Genomic DNA, 21,219 nt, shown 5'->3' with positions numbered 1-21,219 from the left:
CAGTTCTGGGAATATAGACATGATAGTGCAGACTATGAAATATATGATCATGTAATTTGAAACGCACATCTTTTTCATTTCTGAAAATTATCAAGAAGCCCTAAATTCCCTTGAAAGGAATCAGTCTGGGTCACTCTCATATTCACAACTGGTTTATTCTCTAGGAAAAAATTTCACAAGATTTGAAGCACAACTCTATTTTATACGGAAATACACATGCATTAACGATGACATTTGGGTGAATAAGTTGTGTTTCCTGACATATATTTTACAGAATATGAGATTAAACAGTGCTTCAGTGCTTTATGAAAAAATGAGATTGTGGGTCAGAGAAAAACGTACTGAATGTCATCAAGGTGAAGGAATCTTCTCTCAAAATGTATGGCATTTCCCACAATGTTTTGGGAAATTCCATACATTTTGAGAGAAAAACCTACTCAGTGATAATTTATACAATGTAGATCAACATAAGAAAGAATCTATGAATGCAATGAATCATGGAAGATATAATGTGGGAGGTAATTTTAAAAGCTCTAAAACGATAATTGATATTTATATAGGCTTTGTTAAGAATCCTTTACTAGTGTATTACCTAAGCAATCAATATAGAGAGATATTATATCAAGGTAATGCCTTATTAGAAGATTCTATTTGTAAAACTCATCCAAGTGAAAATCAGATAAGCAGCTTTATTCCAGAATATCATTATAGCAAGCATAGAAAGATGGCTATCTCTAATCACTACTCCCAATCTTCTTCACAACAGCATACTACAGAGAAACGTTGTATAAATGAAAATAAGAATGCCGTTTTAAGTGAATCTTCAATTCATAGCTGGTATACTGGACCATGGATTAATGGAGAGTCCAAGAGATACCTCTATGATACATACAGGGATGTCTCAAATGAATCGTTAAATTTCAAGAAAGCACAGAAAGTAAATAAATGTAATAAGTATGGGAAATCATTTATAGAGTCCTCAAATCTTCAAGCTTATTATAGAACTCCTACCCAAGAGACACCTTACAAATGTAATGAATTTGAAAAATTCTATACCTGCTCCTCAAGTCTCAAAGTGAGCCATGAAAACTGTACAGGAGAAAGACTTCATAAATCTAATAACTGTGGAAGATCATTTTCACAGTCCTCAAAACTTCAAGTTCACTACAGAATCCACACAGGAGAGAAACCTTACAAATGTAATGAATGTGGCAAATCTTTTACAAGGAACACAGACTTTAAAGTTCATTACAGAATCCACACTGGAGAGAAACCTTACAAATGTAATGAATGTGGCAAATCTTTTACAAGGTACACATACTTTAAAGTTCACTACAGAATTCATACAAAAGAGAAACCTTACAAATGTAATGAATGTGGAAAATCTTTTACAAGGAACACAGACTTTAAAGTTCACTACAGAATCCATACAGGAGAAAAGCCTTACAAATGTAATGAATGTGGCAAATGTTTTACACAGAACAAAGTGCTTAAAAATCACTACAGAATACATACAGGAGAGAAACCTTACAAATGTAATGAATGTGGCAAATCTTTTACACAATCCTCAAAATTTCAAGTTCACTACAGAATTCATACAGGAGAGAAACCTTACAAATGTAATGAATGTGGGAAATCTTTTATCCAGGACTCACAGCATAAAGCTCACTACAGAATCCACACAGGAGAGAAACCTTACAAATGTAATGAATGTGGGAAATCTTTTATCCAGAAATCAAAACTTCAGGTTCACTACAGAATCCATACAGGAGAGAAACCATACAAATGTAATGAGTGTGGGAAATCTTTTACACAATCCTCAAATCTTCAAGTTCACTACAGAATCCATACAGGAGAGAAACCTTACAAATGTAATGAATGTGGCAAATCTTTTACACATAACAAAGTGCTAAAATTACACTACAGAATTCATACATGAGAAAAACCTTACAAATATAATGAATGTGGGAAATCCTTTTACATAACACAGAGCTTAAATATCACTGCAGAATTTATACAGGAGAGAAACCTTACAAATGTAATGAATGTAGCAAATCTTTTACAAGGAACACAAACTTTAAAGTTCACTACAGAATCCATACTGGAGAGAAACCTTACAAATGTAATGAGCATGGGAAATCTTGTAGAAAATCCTCAAATCTTCAAGTTCACTACAGAATCCATACAGGAGAGAAGCTTTACATATGTCACGAATATGGGAAATCTTTTTCACAGAACGCAGGGCTTAAATTTCACTACTAATTGATACAGGAGAGAAACCTTACAAATATAATGAGTTTGGGAAATCTTTTACACAATTCTCCAAATTTCAAATTCACTACAGAATCCATACAGGACAGAAGTCTTACTAATTTAATGAATGTGACAAACGTTTCCAAGGAACAAAAGCTTAAAGTTCACTATAGAATCCATACAAGAGAGAACCCTTACATTTTTTTTTTTTGTTTGTGGCAAATCTTTTACATAGAACTCAGGGCTTTAAGTTCACCAAAGAATCTACACAGGGATCTAACCTTATAAATATAATGAATGCTGCGAAACCTTTACACAACACTCAAATCATTAAGCTCAACGGAGAATCCATACTAAGAGAAACCTTACAAATGCATTGGAGGTGGCATATCAATTACTAACTCTCTAAATCTTTATGTTCACTACAGAATCTACACAAGATATAAACCTTTTAAATGTAGTCTGTGTGGCAAATATTTATCTGGTCCTCTACTTTCCAAGTTCATCAAAGAACCCATACTGGAAAACAACCCTGTAAATGTAGTGATTATGTGAAATGCATTTCCCTACCCTCAAATCTTCAATATCTCCTCAGAATAGAAACTAGAGACAACCTTATTAATGTAAAGAACGTGCAAAATCCTTGACATGGAAATAATGCCTTAAAAGAAAACCCAGCATGCATCCTTGAGAGAAACACTACAAATAAATAGGACATGGCAAATATTTTAGGACAACCTCAAAGCTTGGAGCATATAGATCCATGCATGAAGCTAACTTAGTAGAAAATTATTGTCCCAGCATTAATAATGAAACATTATTTAAATGAGAAAATTATTGTTAGAATTTAAATAATGTTGAAACCCTTTTATCATAGAGTTCTCATAAAGGAACCCTATTTTTATAGTATTTGGAAACATTTTACTACCAACTTCAACTTATATTCATATTAAGTACTTATTTCAAAAATAAAATATGAAAAACTCTTTCACTTAGCATTAATCATCTGATATTATTAATAATTTTATAAATTTATTTTTTAAATCATTAAAGAAACAGTATTCTAAAGTGTAAGGATTTTAACCAGAATAATTGTAATAACTATGCAAATCCAAACATCATGCATATGTTTATAGTGTGGAAGACTTTTAGTATTTATTAGATATATTTTCTTTGAAGGTTATTGTGTTCTTAGTCTTTTATCTTTTTTAAAAGTAATTTTTAATGTCTAGTCCCTCCTTGTTACAATTATCAATAAATACTTTAGAACTGTCTATTACTATTGCCTTGGTGTATTTAGGGTTCATTTTATACTGGGCGATTGCATTCATACCTTCCAGTGTCTCATTGATCATGCCAACAGAAATATGTTTCAAAAAATAAATTGGATTGCTTTTGACAAATTCTAAGACAACACTTTTGAAGAGTGTATGTGTTGATCAGAGAAAACCATGACGTTTCCTGAGTATGTATGTGTGTGTGTTTTATGCATAAAATAACTTGTATTACAAGGAACATAGCTGTTGTTACAGGGCAAAATTCTAAGTGTATCCAATGGGTGGGGAAGATGTTGAAGCTTTAAGATTACAAATCCTCTTCTGGTCAAAATGTTGATGTTTATAGTACATTGTTCATATAGTCCACAATAGAATTCTCACTCTTTTTTTTTTTTCAAATCAAAGGATGTCACAAATTTATGATGAAAAGGGAAAGGACATCTTTTACTTATTGCAAATGAAAATATATTTAGTATTTCAAGCAAACTGTACAGGGACATTTAGGGCATTTGTATTACAGTGTGTGTGTGTGTGTGTGTGTGTGTGTGTGTGTGTGTGTGTGTGAATAGAACAGTGATTAGCAGGGCTGAGCAAAGATCTATGGAGTAGAATAGTGAGTACTTTCTCCATATACCAATGAGTCGTACACATCTGTGTCATGTGTTATTTTTGCTAATTCTGCACACAGTTTTCCATAGTTGATTTGCTAGTTTTCAATCTTGCACACTTGAATGTATTTTTCCATTTCCCTGCAGCATTTTCAATCAATTTTTTTTCGTTATATTTGATTTCATTACTGAAGCAGTATGACTTCTTAAAGTCATTGGAGATTCCAAGGCTAATTTTGAATGGTTCAATTGTTCCATTTAATTTATGATTTTATATATTCCAGACATAGATTCTTCTGTTAAACAAAGAGTTGACAAAGATCCTCTCTTATCCTATAGAATTTCCACTATACTTGATTTTTGTTCAGCTATGCAAAAGCCATTTAGTATTATAAATTCCAACTTGTCTATTGTTAGCCTTAATTCTTTTGAAAAAGGAGTTCTGTTCAAAGGCTAATTTAAGCAGATAGATAAAAATAGATGAAAAATTATAGATGATATACAGATATATAAGAAGTACATATATATAGACAATGTATATACATTATATATAGAGAGCTTCTTAGGTAAGTGTATATACACAAATTACATATCTAATTATGTACTTATCTCTTTATATATACATATAACATGAATATATTTACAGAAAAGGATATTGTTCTCAACAACTAAGATCAGTAATTGGCAACTGTGAATTTAACCATGTATTTAACCATATATACAGTATATTTACCTACCTCTCTATATTTATATTTGTATACATATCTATATAATCGATATAACATATTGATAAATTTCTATGTATTTATATCTATCTACCATTTACCTGTAGTTTTATTCATATAGACTAAGCTATAGATGATATAGATATTATTATAGTTATGATATAAGGCACAGAGTATCATTTATTCCAACTGTTTCTGTGTTTCTGGTTTGAGATTTGTGTGTTTAATTCCATTTCATATAGTTTTGGTAAAGGTGAAAATCACAGTGACAAAAATTTTCTGTCATTTCTAGAAAGTATTTATTTGAGTTTTAGACCTATTATATAATGACATGTCATCTGCAAATAGGGATAGCTTCATTCGCTCTTTTCTTCCTTGTATAACTTTAATTTCCTTCATTTTCCAGCTAGAATATAGAGTATAATATTAAGTAGATATAGGTATAATAGGGATCACTGATTCATTCCTTAAATGTGTGTTATTGCTGCAAGTTTTCTTAATCTAAGGTAATATTCCATATAGAATTTATATCTACAGATCTTATTTTTCAAATTTATTTATTTATTTACATCCCAAACAGAATCTCCACACACAGTCCCACTGTCACAGAATCCCTCCTCCCATTCTCTCTACCCTTCTCCTCTTAAAAGGTGTTGTCCCACAGCCTGCCCCATCAAGTATTTGCTTCATTAGGGGCATCCTCTACCACTGTAGCCAGACAAGGCATCCCTAATTTCCTGGGGTATTTCTCAGTCCATGGATGCCCTTTCCTTATTTGATCAGCCTCTGAGAGCTGCCAAGGGTCCAGGTTATTTGACTCTGTTTGAGTTCCTATATCATTCCTTTCTTCAACCCTTCCATAAGAGTTTCTGATTTCTATCCAGTGTTTAGCTATGAGTGTCTGCATGTGTTTAATTCAGTTGCTGGGTGGAGCCCTTCAGAGGACAGTTATGATAGGCTCCTTCTGCAAGAATAAGATCATATCATTAACAGTGTCAAGGACTGATGTGTGACCAGGGTATGCTTCTCAAGTTGGGCAAGTTATTGATTGGCCATTCTTTCAGTCTGTATTACAATTTTGCCCCTGCATTTCTTGTAGAAGGGCAAGCTTTGGTTTGAAAGTTTTGTTGTTACTCTTTCTCATTCATGCACTGGGAGTCTTGCCTCTCTAGAGGTGTTTGCCTCTTCTGTGTTATCTGCCTTATCACGGAGAACATACCATGCATTTATTTTTTAGGTATGGGTTACATCATTCATCATGATATATTTTAATTCCATACATTTGACTGGTAAATATAAGATGTCATTTTTTTTTTTTGGTAAAAGCAGAATAGTATTTCATTTTGTAAATGGACAACATTTTCTGTATTGATTCTTTAATGAGGGACACATGTTGCTTACAAGTTTTTTTTTATTAAGAATAAAGCTTCTAAGCCTTATTTATAATAGCCAAAAGCTGGAAAGAACCCAGATGCCCCTCAACAGAGGAATGGATACAGAAAATGTGGTACATTTACACAATGGAATATTACTCAGCTATTAAAAAAATGAATTTATGAAATTCCTAGACAAATGGATGGACCTGGAGGGCATCATCCTGAGTGAAGTAACCCAATCACAAAGGAACTCGCACAATATGTACTCACTGATAAGTGGATATTAGCCCAGAAACTTAGGATACCCAAGATATAAGATACAACTTGCCAAACGCATGAAATTCAAAAAGAACGAAGATCAAAGTTTGGACACTTTACCCTTTCTTAGAAATGGGAACAAAACACCCATAGAAGGAGTTACAGAGACAAAATTTGGAGCTGTGACAAAAGGATGGACCATCTAGTGATTGCCATATGCAGGGATCCATCCCATAATCAGCTTCCAAATGCTGACACCATTGCATACACTAGCAAGATTTTGCTGAAAGGACGCAGATATAGCTCTCTCTTGTGAGACTATGCTGGTGCCTAGCAAACACAGAAGTGGATGACCACAGTCAGCTATTGGATGGGTCACACGGCCCCTTATGGAGGAGCTAGAGAAATTACCCAAGGAGCTAAAGGGAACTGCAACCCTATAGGTGGAACAACAATATGAACTAACCAGTACCCTGGAGCTCTTGTCTTTAGCTGCATATGTATCAAAAGATGTCCTAGTCGGTCATCACTGCAAAGAGAGGCCCATTGGACTTGCAATCTTTATATGCCCCAGTACAGGGGAACACCAGGGCCAAAAAGGGGCAGTGGGTGGTTAGGGGATTGGGGGTGGGTGGGTATGGGGGACCTTTGGGATAGCATTGAAAATGTAAATGAGGAAAATACCTAATTAAAAAAAAGAATAAAGCTTCTATGAACATAGCATAAATCCTAGTGTTATGGTGGAACATCTTTTGTGTATATGCCCAGCAGCAGTATAGTTGGATACTTTGGTGCTTCATACTGGGAGAAAAAATACTAATAGGAGCAAATTTGGAGATAAGGTGGAGAGCAGAGCCTAAAGGAAAGGCCACTCGAGACTGTCACACCTTGGGATTCATCCCATATAGAGTTACTAGGTCAAGACACTATTTTGGATGCCAAGCAGCACATGTTGAAAAGAGCCTTAAATGCCTTTTTACAGAGAGGCCCTGCCAGAGCCTTGTAAATGCAGAGGCAGATGTTAGCAGACAACCATTGGACTGAGTGCAGGGTCCTTTAAAAAGTAGTTAAAGAAGGGAATGAGGAGTTGGAGGGGTTTGCAACCCCATAGGAAGAACAACAATATCAACCACGCAGAACCTCCGGGACTCCTAGGGGCTAAGTCATCAACAAAGGAGTAGACAAAGCTCCACTACATATATAGCAGAGTATGGCCTTGTCATGCATCAATGTAAGGAGAGGTCCTTGTTCTTATGAAGGCTCGATAGATGCTCCAGTGTAGAGGAATCAAGGGCAGGGAGTAGGGAGTGGGTGGGTTGGTAGAGGCCCACCCTCATCGAATCAGAGGAAGGGAGGATGTGGTAGGGTGTTTCTGGGAGGGAGGGATTCCAGGAAATGGGATACCATTTGAAATGTAAATAAAGAAAATATCCAATAAAAGAAGAAGAAGAAAAAAATATTGAAGACATTCTGGGTCTTGTAGGCAAATGGATGGAACTTGAAAATATCTTCCTGAGTGAGGTAACTTAAACCCTAAAGGCCTTGTATAGTATGCACATACAATTATAATTATAAAATAGCCAAAAATGCCCCTTAAAGAATACCCAAATGCAGTCCAAAAAAGTAAAAACGCTCAACAAGCTTAAGTGCCCAAATGAGGATTCCTCATTTCCACTTGAGACCGAGAAGAAAGGAATCACAAGAGGGGAGGGAGGGAGGGAACTCAGAGGAAAAGTAGATAGGGTGGTATTGAGAGGGAAAGGGAAGACCTTATATTGTATTGGGTGAGGGAAAAGGATTGAAACCTGAGGGCCAGAAAAAGAATGTAAACAGTCAGCCTCAGAAAATAGGGGGTTGTAGGGAGACCTGGGAGGTGAGAGACTCCCAGGACTCAAGGGGAGAGACCTTAGATGAAATGCAAGACAGTAGGGAATGGGAAATTATAGAGTCTACCTCCTACAGGAGGATAGTGCATCAAATGAGGGATAAGTTTGCCATTCAACAGTTACTTCTCTGACCCAAAACTGTTCCTTTCTGAAAGAATCACATCGATGGAAATGGAGAGGAACCTGAGGAAAAGAAGTTCCAGCAACAGGCCCAAAGTTGGATTCAGTTCAAGGGGATTTCGTAAGGCCTGACATTATTACTGAGGTTATGGAGAGCTCACAATAAGTGACCTATCATGACTGCTCTCTGAAAGCAATTGAGACAGTCAGATATAGATATTTCCACCCAACCAATGGACAGAAGCAGCTGTTCTTGAATTAGGGAAGGTTGGAAGAAGGTGAGGAGAAGGGTGTTCCTGTAGGAGGAAAAGCAGTCTTAAATAATCGAGACCACTGAGATCTCTCAAACTATGGACCACCAAACAGACAGCATACATCACCTGATATGAGGCCCCCAATGCACCTACAGTCGAGGACTTCTGGGTCTGTGTTCTTTCAGAGATGATGCACCTAACCCTCATGAGACTGGAGGCCCCCGGGGGTTTAGAGGCCAGGTGAGTTTGGGGCATCTTCGTGGAGATGGGGTGGGGTATGGAGGAGGATTGGGATGTGGAGCAGATGGAGGGTGGATGAGGGGTTAGGGAATGGAATATGGAGTGCAAAAAATAAATTATAAACATAATAAAAATAAACAAGAGATAAAAGCAGTCACTAAAGACCTCCCAAACAATAAATTCCAAGGCCAGATGGTTTTAGTTCTTCATAGTTATGCAGTATGGAGACAGCCTATCATTCAGCCAGGTGACTTCCTGGGTATTGTTTTTTTCCACAAAGGTTATATAATTCCTGGTTCACCATAAATAAAGTATATGCATTCACATACACCATCAAATAAAACAGTATGAACAAAGAAGGTTCAACTCTTCAAAATGGAAAACCCCCAGGAAGGCCTTCATCTTAATGAGCTGAGCCTCTGTCTCCTGAAGAAAAAGGACTTATTTACCCACTCCTTACTGTTGGTGTTCACTTAGAATCAGACCAGCTCTGCCCCTCCCAGGTTCTGCCTTCTCCCTTCTTCCTGGTATGTGGATGACCTAAAGTTAAGTGAGGACCAAGAACCATACCATTTGCTAAAGATCATTCCGTTTCTCTTTCTGGTTTGGTAAAGGAAAACAGACGGTACACCACCATTAAAGACTTCATTCTGCCTCCATTGAGCTTAATGCTGGCTGCACTCCAGTCACCCCCAGCACCGAGGCACCACACTGGGCACTATTTGCTATTTAGAAATATAGGAATGAAGTCTTCTATGTCAAGTAAATCATTTCTTGCTTCAAGTTCCTTTGCTCATGGTGTTTCATCACATCAATAGAAACCATCACACTATAATAGAACAATATTCTTTTCTGAACCTTGTACCTGGCCCCCAACAAGCAGACATGTGCTGTCTTATACTATAAATGAGGTTAGCCTAGTACAGAGTGTCATATACTATGAACAGTTTTGTAATTGGCTCTTGTGCGTGCCCGACTTGCAAGCAAGAACGACACTGCAACAGGATCCTTCTTCACACATTTATTGGGAGAGCTTGATTGCAGAGGCAAAGAGACCCCAAGCCCAGAACTGGTGCTGCTTATATAGGCCTAGGAGAGGCGTGTCTCACTTCCGGATTGGTTGTGCTTGGGTTATGCTTACCACCTCATTTGCATGCCTACATCTGATCGGTTAACTTCTCTCTCACCTGATTGGTTAACTTCTCTCTCATCTGATTGATTGGTTAACTTCTCTCTCATCTGATTGGTTAATTCTCAAAACCTCATCTTGGCAAAAAGAACTTTACTGCATATATATGCGTCGTGGCCAGAGGTAGCCACCGCCACCCTGCAACAGCACATGTGGCTTCCCACAATTGGCTCCACATTTTTCTGTATCTTTCAGTGTTATTGTTGTCATTAGGATGTTTTAGTTAGCCCAAGTTCCTCCTCCTGCATAATAATTAAAACAGAAAATATACAGTGCAAAAAAAAAAAAAAAGAATATTAAAAGAAGCAAGGGGAAAAGGGCAGATAACATACAAAGGCAGTACTATGAGAATTACAACTTATTTATGAACAAAGACTCTAAAAGTTAGAAGGAACTGGACAGATCCTATGCAACCTCTAAAAATCCACAGTGCCCAATATAGACTATAATACCTATCAGTCACTATAGATGGAGAAAACAACATATTTCAGGAAAAATCAAAACCCAGAGGGTATCTATCCACAAATCCAGCCCTACAGAATGTACTAGAAGGAAAACTCCAACCCAATAAGGATAAATACATCCAAGTAAATATAGAAAGTAAGTAACTCTATACCTGAACAAACAAGTGAAGGACACACACACACACACACACACACACACACACACACACACTACCACCACCACCACCACGACCATCAATATAAGAAATAATCATCACTAGTCATTAATATCTTTCACTATCAATGGACTCAATTCCGCAATAAAGAGACACAGCCTAACAGAAAGGATGCAAGAACATGATCCGTTATTGTGATGCATACAAACAACACACCTCCAAATAAAGATAGACATTACACCAGAGTAAACAGCTGGAAAAAGTATTCTAAGCAAATGGACTGAAGAAGAAAGATATAGTAGCCATTCTTATACCAGATAAAATATATGTTCATCCATGATTAATCAAAGGAGACATGGAACAACACTTCATACTACTCAAAGGAAAATTCTAACCATATGATATCTCAATTCTGGACAACTATACTCAAACCAGGGCACCTACATTTGAAAAACAAACATTGCTAAAGTTTAAATCACACATCAAACTGCAAACATTAACAGGAGGGTACTTCAACAGTGGAGTCTGACTAATTGGTAGGTCATCCAGATAAAAGCTAAACAGAGAAATATATGAAATTAACAGACATAATGAATGAAATGGTCCTAACCTACAACTATATAATATTGCACCCAAACACGAAACAAAATGCCTTCTTCTCAGCACCTCATAGATCGTACTCCAAAACTGACTATATAGTCAGTCACAAAGCAAGCCTTGCTAGATACAAGAAAATTAAAATAGTGCTTTCTGTCTCATCTGACCACCATGAACTAAATCTGAACATCAAAAACAGAAACAATAGAAAGCCTTCACACTGATGATAATTGAACAACTCTCTTCTCAATGATCTCTGAGTTAGAAAAGTAAAGAAGCAAGAAATTACAGACTTCCTAAAGTTCAATTAAAGTGAACATACCTGAATTTACAGGACACAATGAAAGCAATGTTAGAGGAAAGTTCATTCCTCAAGTGCCTCCATGAAGAAATTAGAATTTTCTCTTACTATCAAGTTAAATGTACACCTGAAAGTTCTAGGAAAAAAAAGAAGGAAGGAAAGTAAAGAGGAGTACATGATCAAAATTATATGAATCAGATCTCAAGTCAATCAGTTAAAAACAAAGAAAATAATACAAATAGTCAACAAAACCAAAGTTGGTTCTTTGAGAAAATCAACCATATAGATAGACCGACCCTTAGCCAGCTTAATGAAAAGATACAGAGACAGAAACTAAATAAGTAAAATCAGATCTGAAAAGAGGTATATAATAAGAGATCTTGAAGAAATTCAATGAATCTTTAGGTCTTACTTAAAAAAAAACATGTAATATACAAAACTGGAAAATCTTAAGAAAATGGACAATTCTCTAGACAGATACCACTTATCAGGGTTAAATAAAGATTAAGTAAACTATTTAATCATCATTTATATCCCCTACAAATGATAAAATCAGACATTAAAATGTCCTAATTAAGAAGGCCCAAGATCAGATGGATTTATGTCTTCATGGTAATGAACCATAGATATAACCCCATAATTTTTAGCCTATGAGCAGCTCTAAAAGGCATTTAATTTGTGGTTCACCGCAAATAAAGTACATACAATCACAACCACCATTAAATAAATCAGTATGAATAAGCAAGAACCATCTCTTCATTAAGGACATCCTTGTGGATGGTTTTCCTCTTACTGAACAAAGCCTAAATCTCTGAAGAAGAGGGTCTTCTCCAGATCCTCTCTATTTTGGTGTTCACTCAGAAACAGACTAGTTCTGCTACCCCAGACAATGCCTTCTCTTACCTGCCTGGCGTGCGGATACTATGAAGGTAAGTTGGGACCTGAATCCGCATTTGTCCCAGACCCCTTTCTTTCCCTTTCTGGTTTGACAAAGGAGAACACAGACTGTAGACTGTCATTAAAGACTTTCTTTTGATACACCAGGTAATATGAGGCTGCTGAAACATATGTAGAGGGGACTGAGTAAGGATTCAGTCAGAGAAGATGTATCTAAACCTTGAGAGACTTAAGGCCTCAGAGAGTGGGGAGATCTAGTGGAGCAGCATGGGGTAGGGTAGGGACATCCTCCTGGAGACAGGGGATAATGTATGGGATGAAGATCAGATAGAGGGCAGACTAGGAGAGGGATAATGACTGGACTATAAAGAAATATTTAATGATGATAATAATAATAATAATAATAGTAATAATAATAATAATAATAATAATAATTTAAATTTTGTCAATGAAAGCAGGTAAAAGACTTTGTTCTGCTTCACCTGTGCTTAGTGCTGGCTGCACTCCACACAGCCGCATCAGTTAGAAATAACACAATAGGACACCTGTGTGCCCCTTGAAACCTAAGCATAAGTTCATACAATGTACATATGTATGTCTACTTTCCATTTCAAGGTGTTGTAGTGTATAAGCTCTCAGGTTTATGTTCATTTCTGACTTGGTAGAATATATTGATTACTTTCTTAATAATATTTCTTTTTCTTGAAAATCTCATATAAATACAGCATGAAATTTGATCACATCTATTACCTCCTTGCTCTGTCAAGCTTCCCCTGAATGTGCCCAAACCTCTGAGCCATCTTTTCTTTTCTTTTCTTTTCTTTTCTTTTCTTTTCTTTTCTTTTCTTTTCTTTTCTTTTCTTTTCTTTTCTTTTCTTTTCTTTTCTTTTCTTTTCTTTTCTTTTCTTTTCTTCTTTTCTCTCCTCTCCTCTCCTCTCCTCTCCTCTCCTCTCCTCTCCTCTCCTCTCCTCTCCTCTCCTCTTCTCTCCTTTCCTTTCTTTTCTTTTCTTATTTTTGCCCTTTTCAGAGAATTTTATGCATGTGCTTTTCCAAAGACAGTTGGCAATATGAAAGTCACTTGTTTGATAGAAATATCAAGCTGTTTTGTCAAAAACACTGAAGTAACCTAAAAATATATTTCAGATCTCACAGAGCTTAAAAGAGCAAAGATTATATGCAACCAGATAAAATGTATTTCTGCATTTCCTATCTCTTGCCCAAGACTGCTTTAGTCAATCTGTTACATCAACCACCTTAAGGAAATGCAGGGACCATTTTGTTTGGAGTCTCAAGATACACTAAAACATAAGAATATTTACAAAGAAACTTTTACAGATATAATAATTGAAAAAAACACCATAAAGAAATATATTATTTTGAAATTCCCTTCTTGCCAAATGATCAGGGTCAAATGCTAAGCAGTCATGTATCCACCTAGACTTCTCACATGCTAAAAGTGTATTCCAGAAACCTTTGCCGAACCATGAGCCAAATACATGAATATGAAATGTAACTGCTGTGTAAAAAGTTAGGTTTCTGAAATATTAAAACATTACCTGCTTGCCTTTATACAGAAAGCACATTTGTTACCCTAGAGCTATTCTATAGATCATTAATGGACTTTTCTACATGGATATTTAAAAGAGCCAAACAAGAGAAAAGCTTTGCATAAAGGATTTGCTAGTTAGAGAGAATGAGCACACTGCATTCCTGTTAACATTTTTATTTTTCAAGATAACAGGATTTGTATACAAATGACAATAGACCCTTTCCTCTTTACGTTCATCTAAATAAAAGATAACTCAAGATGAATTCTCAAGAGAGGAAAAACACTATATAAGGAACTGTATCTACCTTCATCTTCTACTTGGAAGCAATAGTTGTGATGCTGTCATAAAATCAGAAAAGATGTTGTTGTAAGTTGGAAGAGGTACAAAGGCTGCTGTTACCATTTTACCAGCAAACCACCTCCCACACAATACACAAACTGTAGTAATAGCAGCAGCACTAGATCATCACTTCACATAAAAATTTCACTGAGCTGCATTTTTGTCAAAATAAATATGAATGGATCCTCCATGTTTAAGGGCAGTGGGACCTCCCCATCCATGCAGTAATTTAGCTGTCTAGATCTTCTGCAGTTGCACGTAGGTAAACACAGCTGCTATGAGTTCCTGAGTGGGATAGCTCTGTCATGTCCACATGTCAGAATTTCACAGAGCTTTTCTGCAGCAGCTGGTTCTTATATTCTTTCTAGTTCCTCTTCTGTGCTATTCTCTGAGTCTTGGTGCTTGTGTTTGGGGAAGAGATTTATGAGCACATATTCTGTTTCCACTGGAACTATGGCCTGTCCTGCTGCTCAGTTTTGACTACTGCACACTGCAAGATGAAGCTTCTTGACCAAGAGTGAGTGTATCCTAGTATGGTAGTTTGACTATGCTAGGCCTAAAGAGTGGATTATTGGCGGTGTAGTCTTGTTGGAGAATATGTGCCCTGGTTGGAACAAGTGTGTCACTATGGGAGTGAGCTTTTCATAAAATCCTTCTAGTAATGTGGATAGCAATCTTGTGTCTGCCTTTGGATCAACATGCAGAATTTTCGGCCCCTCCTCTAGCTCCACAACTTTCTGGATGCTGCCATGCTTATGTGTTAGCAGTAGACTGAATCTCTGAACCTATAAACCACTCCCCATTAAATGTCCTTTATAAGAGTTGGATTGGTCATGGTGTTTCTTTTCAGCAATAAAACAGTAAGACAGAAGTTGGTATCAGAAGTAGGGTATTCTTGTGAAAGGCCTAACTATGCATTTGTTTGGAAGAATGAGAATTTGGGGACTTTGAGTTTGGGAAGCAGTAGAAATCTTTAAGTGGAACTTAATGGGCTATCCTAGTAGGAATGTAGAGGATTTTCATGCTGAGTATGTTTTGAACTATGAAGACTTTGCCCAAGAGGTTTCAGTGGAGAAGAATTTTAGTATGTGGTCTAGAGACTGTTTTGTGACACTTGTCCATAGAGTCTGCCTGAGGCTAAATTAAAGAGATTTATGTTAATTTCTTTGATGAAGGAAGTCTTCAAAAAGTCCAGCAGAGACTTTGTTTTCTGGTTTAGCCTTATGCAGAACATTTGACTCTAGCATAACAAGCTTAAAAATAATAAAACAAAATCCAAAATGTATGGTTCAAGTAATAATAAAGGGGTATCAGGAAGTGAAATGGAGCTGAATCCTGGTTCAAGGAAGTAAAGAGATTAAGGGAGTGGTGATCTCATGGCCAGATCCCATGCAGCTAAGTTTATTGTTGTGTTAGTGATTGAATAAAGAATAGTTTGCACTTTCAATCTGGAATGAACTACAATTCAGAAATGGAGGGCACACTTGTGATCTAAATCTTAAGGCTGGAATATGCACACTTTTGATCCAGATCTTGAGGAACAGTGGCTAGAAAAAGCTAAGGCCCTAACATGATGATACATAATACCTCTGATCCCAGCAGAGAAGGGCAACTAGATATTGGAGTTCAAAGCCAGTCAAGGACAGAGCACAATCTAGGTGTAGAAAAACTGAAATCCAGGCATGGTGGCAAATTCCTTTAATCTCAGCATTCAAGGGCAGAGCAATGCAGATCTCTGAGTTCAAGGTCAATCTACCACCCAAATTTCAGGACAGCCAAGCTTAGGCAATGAGGAAGTTGGAAAACAGAGAGTTGGTAAAAGAATAAGACAGTAGGGCATGTTGCAGCCCCAGCAAGTAGAAGTTTTGGCTACAGGGACCTGTCTTTAGAGTAAAGAACTAAAGGATTTACAGGGACAATTGATGGAAGTTAGCTGGACCTAAAAATTTAGAAGTGGTTAAGAAGACACCAGAATGTCTGAGGTGAATTCTTCTGTGAATCATTTTTTTGTGAGGACAAAGAAATTGTGTTTGAGAGAGCCAAGGTTATACTTCCTCCTGTAGCTGGATTTGATAATGTGTTTAAATCATGCAGGTGGTACTCATTTTGAAAGTATGAAGGGGTCATGGAGGGCAGCTGAGTCTTGACACGGTGAAAGGCCAGGAAAGACCCATTGCTAATGGTTCAGTCTCAGTTGCAGTTGATGGCCCATGACTGTGGGGGGTTCACACAAAGAAATTGAGGTTTCGTTCCATAAAGAGCCTATAAGAGGCTATTGTTGAAGCCTAATTTCAGCAGAAGACCTCAGCATACTGGAGAGTCCAGTATCATGGGATAGCCACCAAGAACAGCAGGAGTGGTGGAATGGAGTCAACCACAATCTAGAATGCTACAAAGAGCAGAGCTGGTGAAGTGATGCAAGTCCTTTGTAGAAACAAAGAAGTTCATGAGTGGATCCCGGATATTGGAAACTGTGTAAGGTGGGAAGTTGCTCACAGGGAGTGGAACCAGCCCAGGCTAAAGAAGTTGTTGCAGTACACAAATACAAAAAGGGAATTCGAGATTTGAACACTGCTTTTATATGAGACATAGAGATGCATAGTTGGAGTTGCCCAGCTGGTTTCCTATCTTCATTAGTTCTAGTATTTCCTCAATATGGAATATAGGAAAGTTTTTAAATGTCTTATAATGTTGGAGGTATGTGATTGCTGTTTGATTTTGTTTTTTAAGTGATTGAATCTCAGAAAAGACTTTGAAATTTGGACTTTTAACATTGTTGACAATGCTATACTATAGGGACTTTTGAAGTTGGAACAAATGCATTTTTCATTTTGTCATGCTTATGTATGTCACCCATAGACTCATGTGTTTGAACAAGTCTTTGGAGGCTAGGGAGAGGTGTAGAGTGGTTTGAATATCCTTGGACTATGGAGTGCCACTATTAGAAAGTGTGGCCTGGTTGGAATAAGGTGTGTCTGTGTAGGGGTGGATTTTGAGACCCTTATCCTAGCCAAATGGAAGCCATTCGTTTCCTGGCTGCCTAAGAATCAAGATGTAGAACTTTTAGCTCTTCTTTTAGTCCCCATCTGCCTGGATGTTGCCATGCTTCCACCAAGATAAGGGACAGAACCTCTGAACTTGTAAGCAAATCCCAATTAAAGGTCGCCCCTTATAAGATATGCTTGATCAAGGTGTCTTCATAGCACTGAAATCCTAACTGGATCTCGGTAATAAACATAAATGATTAATAATGCAAATTTCCCACATGACTATGTAACAGAAGAGTCTAGAAGATTCCTCCCTAGAGTATATGGTCTCCCCAGCCATAGACTTTTGACTTAAATAGAATTTAAAAGATGACATCCCTCAATTGGTAAATGCTTCAAATCCAGTAAGAAAACAATTAGCTATCCCCTAACAATGGTACTACATGCCATATCTTTCTTAGCTTGTATGTAGCTAGGTATTATAGTAGTAAAGCTGTTGATACATTTTCTCCTCCTGGAAGACTGCAATATACTTTCTGATCTTTGGATAAGTAGTCAAAGGACAAATATTTCCTGATTGATTTGAGATTAGATCTTTATATTCTGGTGTCACAGTGTGTTGTGTCTTCAGCAATAGGGTGCTACCATGTAGTTAAGGTGAGTAACCAAGTATAGAACCAATAGATTGTCATGTGTTGGAGACCTCTCTGGGTCCTGCCTTGCCATTGATTTTCATTTAATATCTCATGTTTTGGTAGTGTAATTCTCTCTCTCTCTCTCTCTCTATATATATATATATATATATATATATATATGTCGCGTCCGCTCTCGACCAGCAAGAACGACGCGACCACCAGTCCTTCTAACAGCAGTTTATTCAGTCCTGATTCTTCTTGTTTATATCTCCCCAGAACCCTGGGCCTCTCACTCCTTTTATACTCTCTCTCATCCACGCACCGCAGGCCACGCCCCCTCGCCAGTCACGAGGCTTCAGCTAATCAGGGCAGCAGGGGCAAATCTCCACCAAATTGGATTCACCTGTATCCTGGTACACCTGCGCAGCACTCAAGATGTTTGTGTCTTATATGAGGAAGTCAGGTGCAAGTCATATGACTTAGCTGCAGTCCCTGGCGCCTTTGGGACTGCCGCCACACCCGCTCCTCACACACACACACACACACACACACACACACACACATATATATATAGATAGATAGATAGATAGTTTTTTTTTTCAGTACGGAGGAATGCTGTGTCATCCTGAGTGTGCTGTAAATTAGTCTGCAGACCAACTTGTTCTGAATCTTAGAAATCTGCCTTCCTCTAACCCTGAGGGCTAGGATAAAAGGTGTGTACCACTCCACACTCCAGTCTATTTTTATCTTCTAGTTACTTTTTTTTCATAGAATATATTGTGATCAAGTTTTCTAACCCCATATACTTCCAGGTCCTTCCCAGCTTTCATATCCAGCAAGTTTCATGTGCTTTTTCTCTCTTAATGAACAAAAATATCACAAAATGTGAAAAATCAAAAAGGTAAACCTGATACAAACCAAGAAAACAAAAAGTAGAGCAAAACATACAGTACATAAACAAATAAAAAACAATCTACCCAAGATGTCTGTTTTGTGATGTCAACTATAACCTTACTAAATACTACATTTCCATAAGGCCTTTTCGTACAGCTTTTGTTTTCTTTAAACAGTTTTTCATTCTCTCCTGCCTCTTATCTTTCATTTCCTGTCTCCATTGAATCTTCAATCTTCAGAACCAACCCCTCAGCTTTCATATAACACACTCATCATTCCTCTGGTATATTGGTGATTTTAGAAACACTAAATACTGATTTACCCCCAAATAATTCTGTTTTTGTCTTAAAATAGTGTTTATAGTTAGTTATGTGATGATCTGTGCTTTATATCTTTACAAATATTTCAAACTTTTATTTTTTTCCTTTGAGATAGGTATTCATCTCAGCCAGGCTACCCTTGACCTCCTGATTCTCATGTTTCCAAATCTCAACTGCTGACACAACAGGCATGTGTGCCTGTCCTGGTCTTTTGTTCTTGAACAATACCAAGCATCCTTATTTTAAATGTGTCATTTTGTAATCCCAGTGTCTGAGTCCTTATGGGTTGAACGTAATGTTGCTGCTGGCTTTTGCTCATGGTGACATTTCTTTGTGTCATTCAATGTGTTTCTTTTCAATGGTACAGAAACTCTTTGAGGCATGCTACCCATATTGGTAACTCTGTGAGAAATCTTTATTCCATCAAGTGCCATGGAACATGACAGCTCTGGCTCACTTCTAGTCTCAATGTGGCCTTGGCAGAGTGGGCGGCTAGGTTCCAAATCAAAAGAAAAATAACTTTCTCTCTGCTCCAACAATACTCCCAAGAAGGCTGTCACAGGGTTTATCAAAAAATAAATTATACATTATGAGATAGATTAAGATGTTTATACCATATCAATTATTATTGTTATTAACTTTGGTTTTCCTATATAGGAGAAGTATACAAAGTTTCTATGTGAAGCATCATTTCAAAGAGTCTATTCCTGTTCCTCCTGCTTATACATTACACTGCCTAGAGTTGCTAGTGTTTGCACAGTCATTGTCCAACAATGACTGGACAAAATTAAGTAAATAGTTTATAGTCGATAGCACCATAGAGAGTCAAGTATGGGCAGCAGATAACATTTGGAGTGACATACCAGAAGCTGAGAGAAAAACTTCATCCTGATTAATAGATCTTCATAGACCTTGGCTATGCTACAGAACTCTTCCCCATTACTGTTGCAACTGTTCCTGTAACTACTTCCAGACTTGAGTTTTTAGTAAGGAATCTCAATTGTCTGAAGTTTTCTGTGGCTTCAGCAAGCATTTTCTCCAATGGGAAGGTGCCATAACCTCTACACTTGTTACAGTATTAGCTGCTAAAGAACCCAGTGAGTAACTGTGAGCCTCACTTGTATTTCTTGGGTAGAGATGTATGTGAGCATCACTAAGTGAGGTAAAGTCAAGAGGTCATGATTCAGACTATGTGCTTCTTATGTATCTGTGAATAGTTAGTGACTGCAGGATCCTTTTCCTCTTTTTCTATGTTCATCACAATCCTGCATTGACAGCACTCACCATGTCTCATGGCTGGCTATTGTGTATCCTTATTCCTACTATATTTTACCTGTTTTGTCTATGATTCATGGGCTGTTTGGCCATTTGTCCTTCGAATTTTTCTTATGGTAAATTTGATAAGTCTGTTTCTCCCAACTAATCTAAGGCTCAATAAAGTTGTTGACTGTTGAAGATCCTCCCTTTGCCATCTGATTTCTGTATATTTCACTCCTGCATTACCTTATTTCACACATATTATAATCATGCTATTTTGATTCAAATTCACTTGCCCAAGTCAGCCTTGAATTCCTGAATTCTTGCCTCTGCCTTCCAAATTCTGAAGCTACATTTGTGCATCCTTGTATCTATCCACATTAATAATTTAAGATTTGATCATTTTTCATAGATTCACTACCCATCTTGACCTGTCTATTAGGAAAAAAAACTGGCTGACACATTCTGCTAATCATTTGGAGTCTTACCTCTATCAAACCCTGGTCTATAAAGGAATTGGCTTCCTTTCCTTTCCAAAATATATTGAAGAAACTTTTAATCATTAGTTATTATTTAATCAGATACCTGTTCCAAAGCCCAGTCTGAGGTGGTTTGTAATCCTGCTCATTCAGACTCC

General features: G+C 37.1%; 1 protein-coding gene across 1 annotated transcript; it reads left to right on the top strand.

Moving 5' to 3' along the window:
- Positions 1–1,102: 1,102 nt before the first annotated feature.
- Gm44150 (predicted gene, 44150) lies at positions 1,103–2,160 on the top strand (the record flags this gene model as incomplete). Its single annotated transcript, XM_030255705.1, has 2 exons — positions 1,103–1,935; positions 2,019–2,160. Coding segments are annotated over 2 exons (975 nt in total), but the record flags the coding sequence as incomplete, so codon positions are not given.
- Between the last annotated feature and the right edge of the window lie 19,059 nt (positions 2,161–21,219).

Source organism: Mus musculus, chromosome 6, assembly GCF_000001635.26.
Source record: "Mus musculus strain C57BL/6J chromosome 6, GRCm38.p6 C57BL/6J".
NCBI lineage: Eukaryota > Metazoa > Chordata > Mammalia > Rodentia > Muridae > Mus > Mus musculus.
This window is presented reverse-complemented; position numbering and strand designations above follow the sequence as displayed.